The following is a 13,486-nucleotide window of genomic DNA, read 5'->3' on the forward strand; positions in this document are numbered from 1 at the left end:
TTCAGAATGTAGGAAAATATATTTTGGTTTTTTTGACAACTGAATTTGGCACTAATGTATCTAAAAAGAAAAGACAATGAACAAGACTGTTTTGCTTTTTTTAAGAATGAGAAAACAGTACTTTATCTATCGATTCATTTTTTAGAGGAATGTAACAAGATAATAAGGAAATGAAATGTCAGACCTGATTAAGGTCTTTTTAATTGGCTGGTGAACTCAATTTCAAATTTTTCCAGCATACATTGATTCTTACATTCATACATTTCATCCTTATTCTTCTAAATCTTGTAAGAAAATAATTGGTTTTGTATGTGCTTTTTGAGATTAATGAGCCCATTCTCTAATAGAAATACATTTTACTTAAATGTTTCACTGCAGAAGTTTCCAAACACTTTACTGCAAGACTCTTTATCCTAACTGACTCAAACACAAGTAGGCTGAGACTGTAAACTGGCATGTATAGAACACTAAACACTTAGGGGATGAACTGGTGCTTGAAAAATATGAATATTTCACAAAAAGACATTACTTCTTCTATGCAAAAACCTTATTAAGTGAAATAAAAATTGCAGATTTAATATAGATTCTCATCACTATTATTGACAAACTGACATATTTAGTTTACTGATAATACTAATATTACAGTGCTTGTAATTGGGTTATATTTCCTTAACAGAAAATACAGGAAACACCCCAATTGATTAAAGAACTCCGGGCTTGAAGTGCCATGGGGAATGTGGGTCCTATTCCCCAGTGCACACTGATTTCTTGCTCCTGAGACAGAGGGATTTTTTGTTTCTTTGGGAACAAAACATTTCCTATTTCCTTAAGTTCAGACCCATTTACAGCTGAGGACTCTACAATACAGGTGAAGGACTGATCATGGCACCAATGCTGATGAGAACAGCTGGGAAAAGCAGACCATTGGACATATCACTGCTTTTCTTCACTGGTGAGAGTTAATATGGAGCACGCTGTGCTGGTGTGAAGAATGCATTCCAGAGGCATTAGTACAGCAGCATGCCAGCAAACCTGCCAGACCTGGGAGCCAGAGAGAGGGCACAGTGCTTGACCCAGGGTCACTACTCAGCACAAGCCTCCTCCAATTTACTCATCTTGGCATTGTTTTAAAGCAGGCAGTGAATTATGCTTGTGCTTTTTGTGTTGACCTGGACTGACATCTGGAATGCCCAAGTGCAGCTAAAGATAGGTGACCACTGCTCAGTTTCAACTCTTCTGCATGGTAAAAAAAGAAAAAATGCGAAGTCCTGCATAGATCTGAGCACAGGTTTATAAAAACAACAGATAAATTGTTTGTCTTACACAGAATTCTGGGACCACTTTAAAAAAAAATATTTTTAATCATCATGATTTTTTATCTCTCCTTGGAAAATATATTATTACTTGAAACCAAAAATGCATGACGACAATTACTATTCTTCCAGGTATCTCAGTAGCCACCTCTCAACAGAATCAGATCTTTTATCACAGCCTTACACCTAAGCAGGTTTCAGTTTAATGCTTAAAAGCATGCTTGCTTTTCAGAATTTGGTTTACAGAATTTCATTAATGCTTTTCTCTATGCACACAATTCTCATTTTCATCTACCTAAGCATGTAAGGTTGGTATGAGGAAAGCCAAAGCTTAGCCTGAATCTGGAAGATAAGCACAGCAAGAAAGATTATTCCAGTTCCACTAGCAGGTTGTGGTATCTCTCTGAGATTGATACAGGGACCAACTCTGATTGAAAATGTTATTAATGACCTGGGCAGTAAGATGGGGTATACTCCCAGTGAGTTTGCAGCTGACAGGAAAGGGAGCTGCCATCATTATCCTAGACATATACATCTATAAAGCTTTGAAGAACAGCACTGAGTTGAAATGGATTACAAACTGAACACTGGCCACCAGTGCACTCTCGAAATGATGAAGACGAACAAGCACAGGTCTAGGTTAGGAAAAAAGTGGGCAAGGGTTCCAAGGAGATGATTCTTCCCCTCCAGACTGTGTAAGACTACTGTGCCCAGCTGTGGACACTCTGGTAAATGAAAGACACTGCAGCACACCAGAGTGAATCCTGTGGAGGGACACCAAGCTGGTTTGTGGTTGGACTACCTTGCATACGAGTTGAAGCTGAAAGAACATGGTTTGTCCAGTCTTAGGGGCATGTAGGAAGAGAACTTAACTGTTCCTCTGCCTTATGCAAAGATACAGAGAAGACAGGCCCAGACTTTTCTCAGAGGCACATTGTGAAAGGATGAAAGGCAAAAGACAAGTTGTAACAAGAAGCAGTAAGAGATCGGGGCAGGTTTCTCTGGGTGTTTTTACTTTTTTTCTTATGATGAGGATGGTCAAAGATTGGAACAGGCTATAGGATTTGGAAAGCTGTGGACTGTCCATCTGTAGGGAGATGCATACTACTCAAACTGAAAATGCCTGGAGCAACCTTATCAAACATAAGTTTGTCCTGCTTTTAGCAGAGATTTGGAAATTACTCCAAAAGTTCCTTTCAACTTAAATGATTTTGTGATTCTGTATTGCACTTCTCTGCAGGAGCCAGTCCCTGTCTCATTCAATCGGCTTATAAATATATGATTTTGAAGATGAAAGGAATATCCAGACATAGCTCTGAGATAGGATAGGGGCTGCATTAGAGGCTGAATGACACTTTGCTAAACCTGCCATACAAAACAGTCTCAACCAATGTAGAACCAGAAGAATGATTATGGGTTTAGCTCCTTTGAATTGCAAAGTCTTCCTGAGATTCAGAAATATCAGGAGAGACAAACAATGGACTTCAAAAAACTTGTTAAGGACAGACAGTGTTTGAGCCCTTTGAAAGAAAAGGTACATGGCACTTCTGCTGATGTGCAGCCAATCATTTCAGTTCAAAATCTAGCCCAGTTCAGACCTGCCAGCCAGAGAGCAGAGGCCCAAACACAGACCCCTCAACAGCCTCCTCACAGTCAGTCACTCTAATGTAAAGGAAATGCGAATCTCATCCTGACATCTAACAGAGAGAAATTACTGGTAACCAGCAGGAATATCACCCTCACAAGTCTCATGTGAGCACCAGTCAGTTCTTTGCTAGATTTTCCAATTTGAGTTCTCAAAATTTCACATTCCTCCTTAGCTCCATCACAGGTAACACCTTCATCTTGCATACTTGTTATTTTACTTCATGCAGCTATTGAAAAGTGCAACTCTTTGGATAAAGTTCTTGCAGGACTTTTTTCTTAGTTGCAGCTTCGCAGGACCAAATCATCAGCTACAATGTCTCAGGAGCCAGCTGCCAGCATTGCATAGAAATCTGATAGTGCTTTTGCTACTGTTGAAGAAGTCAGCGTCAAAATCAGTCATGCAAACTTGATCAACAGTCACAAAATCTTCTCATCACATAAACTTATGAGGAATTACATGCCAGACTGAGAACTAGTGATTCATACTAGTATAGCTGGTCACAGTTTGCTTGTAATTATTATGCCTGGATCTAAAGATAATCAGATTGACCTTACTGGTTTGAGTTAATTCTCAGGGCATGGAAGTCATGGAAGAAGTGACCTTTATGCACAGCACCTCTCCAGGACATCATTTTGTTCTTGGGCAGAAGATGAGAAAGAGCCTTTGGCTGTTTGGTAGCAGTCCAGCTGTGTGTGTAGCTGTAGTGATTCCCAAACTGTAAAGCTAATAAGAGAGCTGTGACCTATGCAAAGGGAAGGGTCAGGGAATACCTGGCACTCAGTATAAGTGGTATAGCTCATAATCTGTTTTGCTGCGCAAGTGTCTCCTGACCAAAGCTCCTAACAAAGACATCGTAGCTCATGCGCAACAAGCTACACCCCTCATTTTCACTTTCTATTAACCTCTTCTTGTGAGATCAAGTGTACAGAAAAGCCTTCTGTCATCATTATCTACGTGCAAAACACAAAGCTGAGAGACTTGGGAAAGCATGCCAATTCATTCCTCTCTAAAATTCCTTGTCTTAAAGCTATGGAGATGTTGAGGTCATGATTAAAGTGAGATAAAAGAAATTTACCTGATTTACGACAAATACTAAGAAAATGATGCAATTTACAGAGCTAAAAATACTATAAATATAAAACTGAAAAAATCTGGACATTTGAAAATACAAGGTAATTCTTTTGTCTAACTACTTCGTGCTTTTGACTCCACCTTCAATCTAGTGATTCCCCTGTCTTCCTTTACAGTCAGAATCTATTTTCTCATTTTTCTGGTAGTCTTACATGGAGCAAAAGAGAGGGAACAAGACTCACCTACTACCAGAACCTCCAAAAGAACCCTGTGAATACTCTTCACCTAAATAATGCCCCTGTGCTGCAAATTACACACATACAACTCTTTTTTAGGGTGGGACAGTAGCATACATGTAACATCTTATGCTATTAGCCTATGATCTTAGTCATTACTTGAGGGCAAAATTAAAGTAGTAACTGTAATTAGCAAGACTTGCTATAGGAAGTCATGATAATTTTTTAACTAAGGCTGCTTTAAAAAGAAACAATCAGGTCTAGCAGAATTCAAAACCCAGGGAAAAATAGTCTTCTGAAAAAGCCAGTACTATAAAAAGTATATATGGAGTAAGTTACAATTGACCTGAAAAGGAGAAAAATATATTTATATGGTTTAGGTCAGAAGTTTAAAAGAGAAGGCCCATTAGATATAATGCCACACAATAAAACAGGTTGTGACATGACAGCCATTAGCAAAACAGCTGCATAATAAGAAATAAATAAATTAAATTCAGTAAAAGTGCAGGAAAAGCAGACTGGGCCATAAAGAATAACAATAATCTCAAAAATCTGTAAAAATAAATTATTGCTTTCTGGACCAACCAAGAAAAATGTGGTTTTTTCCATGTAATCCTTGTAATCCATGTAATATCAACTAGTTGGTGCAAGTACTAACTATATTTGACCCTCTAAGTGTTGGTGACCACAGTCTAATTACACTCAAAATTCTTAGGAAAGAAAAGTATGAAAATCCAGAGTCACGTAGCTAATAAAAGAATTTGAAAAACAAAACTGTACACATTAAAGCTTAAACAAAATATTGGAAATTATAGAACCGCAAATAATTCTGAGCATAAGCAGTCTTATTTAATGGACACCAAAAGGAAAGCTCATAGACACTACCTCAAAAATCTGCCTAATACAGGATTTGTGCAGCTTCCTCTGTGGTGCTGGGAAAATGGTGACAGAGATGAGATGGTATTAAGCTGGAACTAACTAACTTCTATCTGCTTCAAATCAAAAGAAAAAAATTATGGATTATAAAAATAAACATATACCTTATAGAGAAAGCTTTATTAGTAGACCAGACAATTTCCATCATGACCTTTTTGATTTACAATTTAAAGGATTTTGTTTTAGAATGAGAACTCAGAAAATGGGCAAACTCTGCTTTCCTAGAAATCAAGTGAAAGCTTTTAATACGTGTCTTCTATTCTCTTTCCTGATCACTTCTAATCCAATTAGGACAACAATTCTGCTTTTCATATATTGACATATTTTTTATTTATGACATAAATAACAGTAGCAACTTAGCACTTAGCAGCTGTTCAAGTATTTTTACTCCATTATAATGTGCTGTGCAAAGCATTCCAAAACCAGTAAAACATGAAAATAACTTACAGTTTGAAATTTCAGTGCTAGTTTGGTTTTTGTGGAAAAAACTTACAGGTCATGTCTGAATATAGTTAACTCTATTTTTGAACTTACTGCAAGATAATCTGGGCCATCTTTATTGTAAACAAACAAAAGCAATCCATTCAGTTGATCTGTTCTGAATTTGAATGAGATCTCAAATTCCAGTCCACCACTGAAAACACCTGAATACAACTCCAGGAACCCTTGAAAGAAGGTGAATGCATACACAAGTTAATCAAATACATAAATAGCTTCAAGAAATCAAAAGTAATAAGAGACGCTTTCTACTGTGACATAAATAACTCAGGTTTAAAGATTATAGTTCACAACTTTATCACTCAGCTTTGAGGACAGTTATCAATAATGTACTGCAAGAAACCAAACCACTACAATATCCTAAATTTTTTACCTGCCTTTTCTTTCGTTGATACCTTATAGGCATCTTTTATGTTCTTACAAAAGTGAAAATTCCCCCTTCACCCACACATCAAATCTGCATATAGTTACAGGAGGTCTACCTGCAATTGCTCTTTCACACAGCAACCTACTGTCGACCAAGAGACAATTTTAAACCCACAAAAATAATCCCATATAGCTAAAGCTGCCTTGAAAAGCACATCACTGCAATACTTTTGATACAATCACCTTCTCTATTTCAGGAATATATTTGGATAGAGCAGTAGTACAGCAAACTACCTCTGCCAAGAAAATGTGCTCCTTTTGAGAGTCCAATGGGGCATCCTTCCCAAACATGATAGACATTGTTTTGTTCTTCAGCATTCTGCCAGTTCAAAGATTCCCAGTTTTCATCAGGAGTATGCACTTTTTTCAAAAATATGTCACTGAGACAGCCCACAAATCCTTTCTGGACTATCCTCTTCATCCCTGCAAAAAAGGAAAATATTTTTTTAAGTCAATAATCTGAAACTAAAGAGAGGAATTAATTTATATGTTTTATACATTCTGTCCCTATCATATATGCCCATGAGTGCAAAGAACACCAGCGACCAATCACTTCATAAAGCTGGCCTCCAAGCTAAATCCAGATTTCTGAATGGATCTAATCACTAAAGACAATGCCTACTGCTACGTAGCTGAAAAATATTAAACTTTTCGAGATTTTGCATACAGGTACTTTCAAATTAACAGCATAAATCTACTCTATGAGGATCCAAAAAAGTTTTCCTTAACCAAAATCATAATTCTGAAGAAAGGCATGGATGCGTTGAGTAGGAAGAGATAGTGTTGCAAAAGATGAGGCAGAGAAATATGCTTAGTAGCTTCATCAGGAAGTTTTTCTTTCCTTGTTTGTATAAAACAAAAAACCCAAAACAATGATACATAGCTATCCCTTTTTATTTACTGAGGGCAAAAATTTGAAGCAGGTTTTATAGGTGCCCCTCCCTTAAACAGTATTTTATAGTCAGTCTCATTTTCAATATGTAGGTGAGGTTTTTGAGAAAGGCATCCTGGATTACTGTGTAAACCAACATTTTAGAAGAACCCACATATGTATTTCTGGTTTTAGTGCAGTGAAATAAAGAAGGAAAGAGGGAGTTGAACTCTAGAGTATCCCACATCAAGTAATCAAACAGATGTCATGTCAGAGGTGGAAACATGAACTCAAATAAACAATTTGGCTTTCAGATTAGCATGAAAAAACCAAAATTCTGGATATTAATTCACTGAGAACTGTTGATTGTACTTGCGCAGAAATTCACCTCTGTCACCTGATGCCAGTTTACACTTGGAACATATACTAAGTTTATGTATGAAAACTTATGTTTATTGATTCTTCAAGAAGCCAGATATGATCCAGTTCCACACAAAGTCGGTATTTTTAAAATACAGATATATTCATACATCTCTGAGATCAATGCAACAACCTCTGAAGGATACAAACTCACACCAAAAAAGGCCAGCGTATTGTATCCCCGTGTCAAATTGGGACACATAACCATGTGCTTAAGCTAATAGAAACAATTTACATGGGTATTTTGGAATGAATTTAGGAATCTGTATGTAAAACACACCCATACATTTCACACTCATACCAAATCTGTGTAGAAAATTCATTAAAATGTACACAGACCACATAAGATGCTTTAACACTGATAAAATCAGCTATACAGAAATTTCAGTCTATCCTGAAAGATAAAATTTGAGAAACTGTACAGGCTCATTTATCATACTTACCTCCATCTTTTCTTACAATAGTATAACCCTGTGGAAGTCCTCCAACAAAAACTCCTGTGTTCTCTCCAATAATGGTACTGCCACTAGTTGCTAAGGAAGAGCCTGAACAAAATCGTTCGTTATTCACATATTCAATGCTTTCAACAGATTTTCAAATCAATAACAAAACACTGGTATTTTATAAAGAGGCTAATATGACACAATAGCCTAAGACTTTCCTAATATATATCCAGGAAATATTTACAGCTCTATTTTACAACAGGAGATTAATGAAAAGGAGATTCACAAGCACAAAAAGAGACTTAGTATTCAGTTATCAAAGATTCACAGTGGAGAGATCCCTCAGATGAACAGACAAACCAGTAATGACAAAACAGTCAGAAAATTGAGTGAATTTTTTTCTGTATGGGTGAACACAGGTAGTTAAAAAGTAAGTAAGCAATACCCTTTTTAATACCAAAGTTATTTAAATGAATTGATTACCTGTGTACTGCCCATCCACTGTGATGTTTCCCAGAGCTTGAATTCTTGTAGCAATTATTTCGTGCCAACTGTTATCATTATACACTTTTCCACCATCATTAGTTGGAGTGACTGCTACTGCAGATCCCTTTTTATTAACAGAAGAATATGATTTAGAATATTTTCAAGGTAACATTTAGAATAATATCTTACTCTTTTATGACAAATTATAGCATACAACATCTAAAAATAAAGACAGCAGTCCTATGTTTAACTCCCTTTGGACTGCTGAATGATGCTTAGAATGTTTAGAATGATGTTTATTTAACCTTCTAAATTTAACCACTAAATTTGACCTTCTCAAATAATAAATAAAGGATCAAGGATCCAGTTCTGTGCCTATTAAAAACAGAAAATCCTGTGTAGTTCCCCTGATAAAGACAAAGATGAGGCACAAACTATTGAGGGTCATGTCACTCAGATTTTTGATATTTTATTCCTTTTTTTTTTATTATGTCTCTAACTACTCCAAGGATTGCTGTGGCTGTGAAGTTTGATGGCCATGGTTCAGTGTGCCGTCCATGGAGAGCAGGTGCATATCAGGATTGTTAATTGCAGCACCTGTCCACAAGAAGGGATCCAAAAAAGGGTCCATGTGTAGCACAGTAGATGCATGTTCTCTCCATGTTTACCTGGTATCAAAAGGACTAAAATAACCCCAAAAGGCAGTTACTGAAGTTGCTTTTATGGTGCAAGGGATGCCTGTAAAAATGTATTTAAATTTAATGAGGATTTTTACCTGGTTTTAATAAAACAAAAAAAAATTACATGAAGGGTGAATTTAAGGACATCTATTACAAACACAGATAAATCTTTTCTGAATTACTAAGGGGAGTGTAACAGATGAAATTACCAAACTAAATCTGAAGAATGTAAAGAACTAAACAAAATATCACATAAATTAATATAATGATGTAATAAAAATAAAATAAATATATTTCAATAATTTTCTTGATATTAATATCCAAACAATCATCTTACTTCTAGTATGTCCCATAATATTGCCTCAGGACTTTATATCATTCTTGAGCTATCTGGGAACTCAAAATTATTCTGTTGAATTCACAAAACAGAATTGTTTTGTACAGCAGGCAACTACTGATCGGAAAATATTTTTTTATATAGGTACTGTGCTATTATCAAAGAATCTCAACCACTGCAGTTTATGGCTTCAGAAACCAATTTCCAAGAAGTACATAAATGAAAAATTTGGTTCCTTATAATTTAGGGGCCCAGCTGGTAACTTTGCAGCAGCAAGCCAGACAGATCGACATTTTTTTTTCAGATCTTCTAGTATTCTTTTTGGTCCAAGGATGTCAGAATTATGTACATGGAGAAAAGCTGTTGATAGAAACAACCAACCATTTTGATTAATACTAAACCCCTCTTATTAAAATTTAGTATTCTGCCTTTGGTGATATTCATACATTAGAAATTGCATTTTGGCACACAGACTTATGAACCCTGAAAACATTTTAAATTTGGTATTGAGGACTGTCACTGTGTATCCTATGTACCAAAATAAATATGTGATGTGCACCTATATACACAGATAAAGACAAAATTATTTCCTGTGAATATTTACAGCATGTTTCCAGCTCCATTCAGCCAACATACTGGTACTGAGGAGGTTTTGAGAGAAACCCCTTTGCCCCATAATAAGAATAGAAAGCTATATATCCTTACATACTAATGGCACTTTTTCATATACTATTTTTTATTTTCCTCTTTCCTATTTCAACATTTTAATATTTTACAAACACACACATTTCATTATCGTAGTTTAATAATTAAAACCAGAACTGGTGTCATGCCCAATTAATGTGCCCTGGTAGCATGCCCATTAGTTTTTCCATTAGTGAATTCAACAATACTAATGGGATTACTAGCATGGGATGCTAATTGGGCGTGACATAAGAAACTGGCTTACTTCTTAGCATACCCTTGCTAATGATGAAATTAATGAGCATTTTATTAAATGCTGTCTCATCAAAGTGTACTTAGTTAGCGTTAAAATTGTTACAAACGATGCTGCATTCTAAAGATCAGGTGCCTGAATAAGTGGTTCTTCATATTATGTTTGGTGACACTCTAGAGCATTAACAGTTTTATACATCAGAAACCACATTTACGTGTAACCAATTCAATCTGGGACCACACAAGCATATGTGCTAACCTGTGCTTAATTCTTGGGGGATGGAAAGAAGACAAAAAAAGACAGTGTTAAGAGTTCAGCATGTGATGCACTGGAGAGGCCCCTTTACACTTTTCCCACACTACCAGAGTCACTCTGGGATCACATTCAAACCACCTGCTGAGAGGTGGTTTGTCATGGATTTTGGAAATCACATATTTCAAAATCTGGATTATTTTGCTATGTCATACAATATATCTTAATATTTGGTTGCTCTCAGTAATAATTGAGTAAATATATATGGTTCTGTCATGCTGATGTTTACATTGAAAATACAGAGAACCATCACAAATATCAATCTTCAGAGATACTGTCTCAGGTACCAAAGTTTGAGTGCAACAACACTTTTCCCAGTCAAGTTCTTTCAGTGTCCAAACTCCTACTCTTAAGAAAGTGAACAAGTACTGAAGTTTTGCAAGTGCCAAGGAGGAAGGCCTAGTTGGGACTCAGAGCCAGGTATTATCCATCTGTCTTTTTTTATGTAATAACAGCTCACCTGCAGACTGTGCCTAATACTTTGGCCTCATCATGACAAGAACCAACAAGGCAACAATCACAAGGAAAGTATCTGGTATTCCTTCTTTCTGCTGTGAAATTTAGTAAATGGATCATCTTCAAAAATGGAAGAGCTGGATACAATTCCTTCCATCCTGTGAGAAGAATCTCAATATTTTCTCAGACTGTCCTAATCACTTAGGAAAAAAGGTGCTTCACATTGGACTTATATTTCCACTATTACTGATTTCATTTGGTATAAAATATTCAGTGCTTCCCTGGGAAAAAAAGAAATGACCTGTAGCCACTGGTTAGCTGGAGTTGATTGTGTAATTTGGGTGTAGTTGTAAAGACATCATGATAAGAAAAAATCCACAGACAGCTGAATGTTTACAGACACTCTGAGTTTGGAGGAAGATCTATGGAAAAATTTGATTGTTCCAAAAAGACGAAGACATCTGCTTGCAAAAAAAAGCTCATGCTTCCTGGACCATGAGTAGAAACCCACAAAGAATGGCAGTGAAACAATTAGGAAGGAAAAAAGAGCAGTTGCACAGCACAAAAGGGAGACAAAAGGGATGGTCAGACAACAGACAGATGAATGGTGGTGTACATGGACCTCAGACAAGTATGAATGGACACGAAGAAAAGGATTTGAAATTAACACTTAGCGAAGGAAGAAGCGAGGCTGCTGAAGGCTCCCCACTAGGAGGACTTGGCAGGACTATCCCCAGAGCAGACACAACAAAGAGAAAACACACTGCTGATCATGAGCAAAGATACAGCCCAGAATCCTGAAAGGGACTAAGGGTGCAAATAATTAACCTGCGACAGGTCACAGCTGGAAGGGAATACAGAATATTACACCACACTGCTACAGATAAAAAGCTGCAGAGACACAATTGTCATCAAAAAGAATGTTTGCAATTTCTCAGAGAAGAGCACAAAGCAAGGGCCAGAAATGTTTACTCTATATGCCATGACTATAATTAGAGACAACAATGCCTATAACCTGGCTAAGACACCAAATCATGTCAAGAAGTAATTAAAGCATTTGCACACTAATGCAGACTGTGATGCACAAATGAAAGATCAAGAATTGCTGCTGCAGTACAAGATATCTGACACTAGGACAGGAATAGCAAATCATGACAAAAGGAAAAAAGAAACAAACTATGACAATAACATAGAAACAAAGGAATGACAGTAAGGTAGCACAGCATATTAGGGACACAGAAGACTGAAAATTTTTGATAACTGAATTTTCAGAGGTAAAGTATTTTGAAAAAGTTTCTACACAAAACACTCGGATATAGGCCACTGTACCTTACTTCTGAATCTGAGAACGTACAGGAATCTCTTCCACATTATTAATGAAAAATTAGAAAGCATTAGATTTCAAGACAGTAAATCAACTGCTAAGACCTACACTGTTCCTGGATGCCTTGAATGACAGCCTTTTTTTTTTCTCTAAACAGCAACTGAAGCACTGAAGCAGCACCATCAGCTATTTTATAAGAGGAAACACTATTGAAGTCATGATCCTAAAAATCAGCATGGAACAGAGTTGCCTGATTCAAATGAAACAAAAATATAAACAAAGATACATTCATAAACAAGTAATCTGTTAAAACTCAAAACAGTAACTGTTGAAAATATTACATGAACTGAGAAGCTTTGAGGACTGAATGTGAGACCTGCTGGTGGTTTTTACAGTTAAAAGACAGGGGGAAAAGGGCGGGGGGGGGGAATTAAAGCCCCAAAGCAGCCACTCTTCCATCTTTTCCCCTTCCTGTTCCCCAGATATTGTGGATCCAAACAAATAAAATATCTTCTACTTTAGAAGAAGCAAATCTGCAAGAAGGACTAGGAATACTATTTGAAGCATTAAAATGTCAATTGAAAGACATCCACTTCAATTAACCATCAAACAACAACAAAAATATCTAAATGTACCTTGGAAGATCTTGCAAAGGAAATAAAACTTTCTTTTCAGTTAAAAGGAAGTATAGATGTAAGAGAGAAAACAGAATTAGTCCCTATTAAAATGCGGATGAGGACAACATTAACAACATTAAGCTTGGTCCCAAAAACTGAAGTACACAATAAGATAAGATAAAACCTTAAGTGTGTAAATGCAGAATTAATATAAATTTATATCTTAGGCTTGGAAGCAGATTTAGTATTTTCTAACATGGGGATCACATTCAAACCAGTCTCTGTGCAGCGCCTTGCTTCTTCTATAGGTGCTCCAAAGCTTAAGAGGATTTTCACTTCTGCACACCTCCACGTGGTCACAGAGTGACTGTGGCAGAGCTCAGGAGGCAAAGGTTAACAGTGGTACAGAAAATCTGATAATTATTTACAGTTTCTTGCATATTTATGAAATATAAGTGAGGCCATAATGTTTTTT

The 13,486-nt window shown here is 36.4% G+C and overlaps 1 protein-coding gene across 1 annotated transcript in view; it reads right to left on the reverse strand.

Moving 5' to 3' along the window:
• The window catches only part of USH2A (usherin), a 369,679-nt gene that overhangs the window by 225,575 nt on the left and 130,618 nt on the right, over positions 1–13,486 (reverse strand). Inside the window, exons 22-25 of the mRNA XM_058835000.1 lie at positions 8,346–8,472; positions 7,859–7,964; positions 6,363–6,541; positions 5,739–5,869 (exon numbers count right to left, since the gene is read on the reverse strand). Of these exons, the coding sequence (XP_058690983.1) occupies positions 5,739–5,869; positions 6,363–6,541; positions 7,859–7,964; positions 8,346–8,472 (543 nt within the window). The remainder of the gene's footprint in view (positions 1–5,738; positions 5,870–6,362; positions 6,542–7,858; positions 7,965–8,345; positions 8,473–13,486) is intronic.

Source organism: Poecile atricapillus, chromosome 3 (genome assembly GCF_030490865.1).
Source record: "Poecile atricapillus isolate bPoeAtr1 chromosome 3, bPoeAtr1.hap1, whole genome shotgun sequence".
Taxonomy (NCBI): domain Eukaryota; kingdom Metazoa; phylum Chordata; class Aves; order Passeriformes; family Paridae; genus Poecile; species Poecile atricapillus.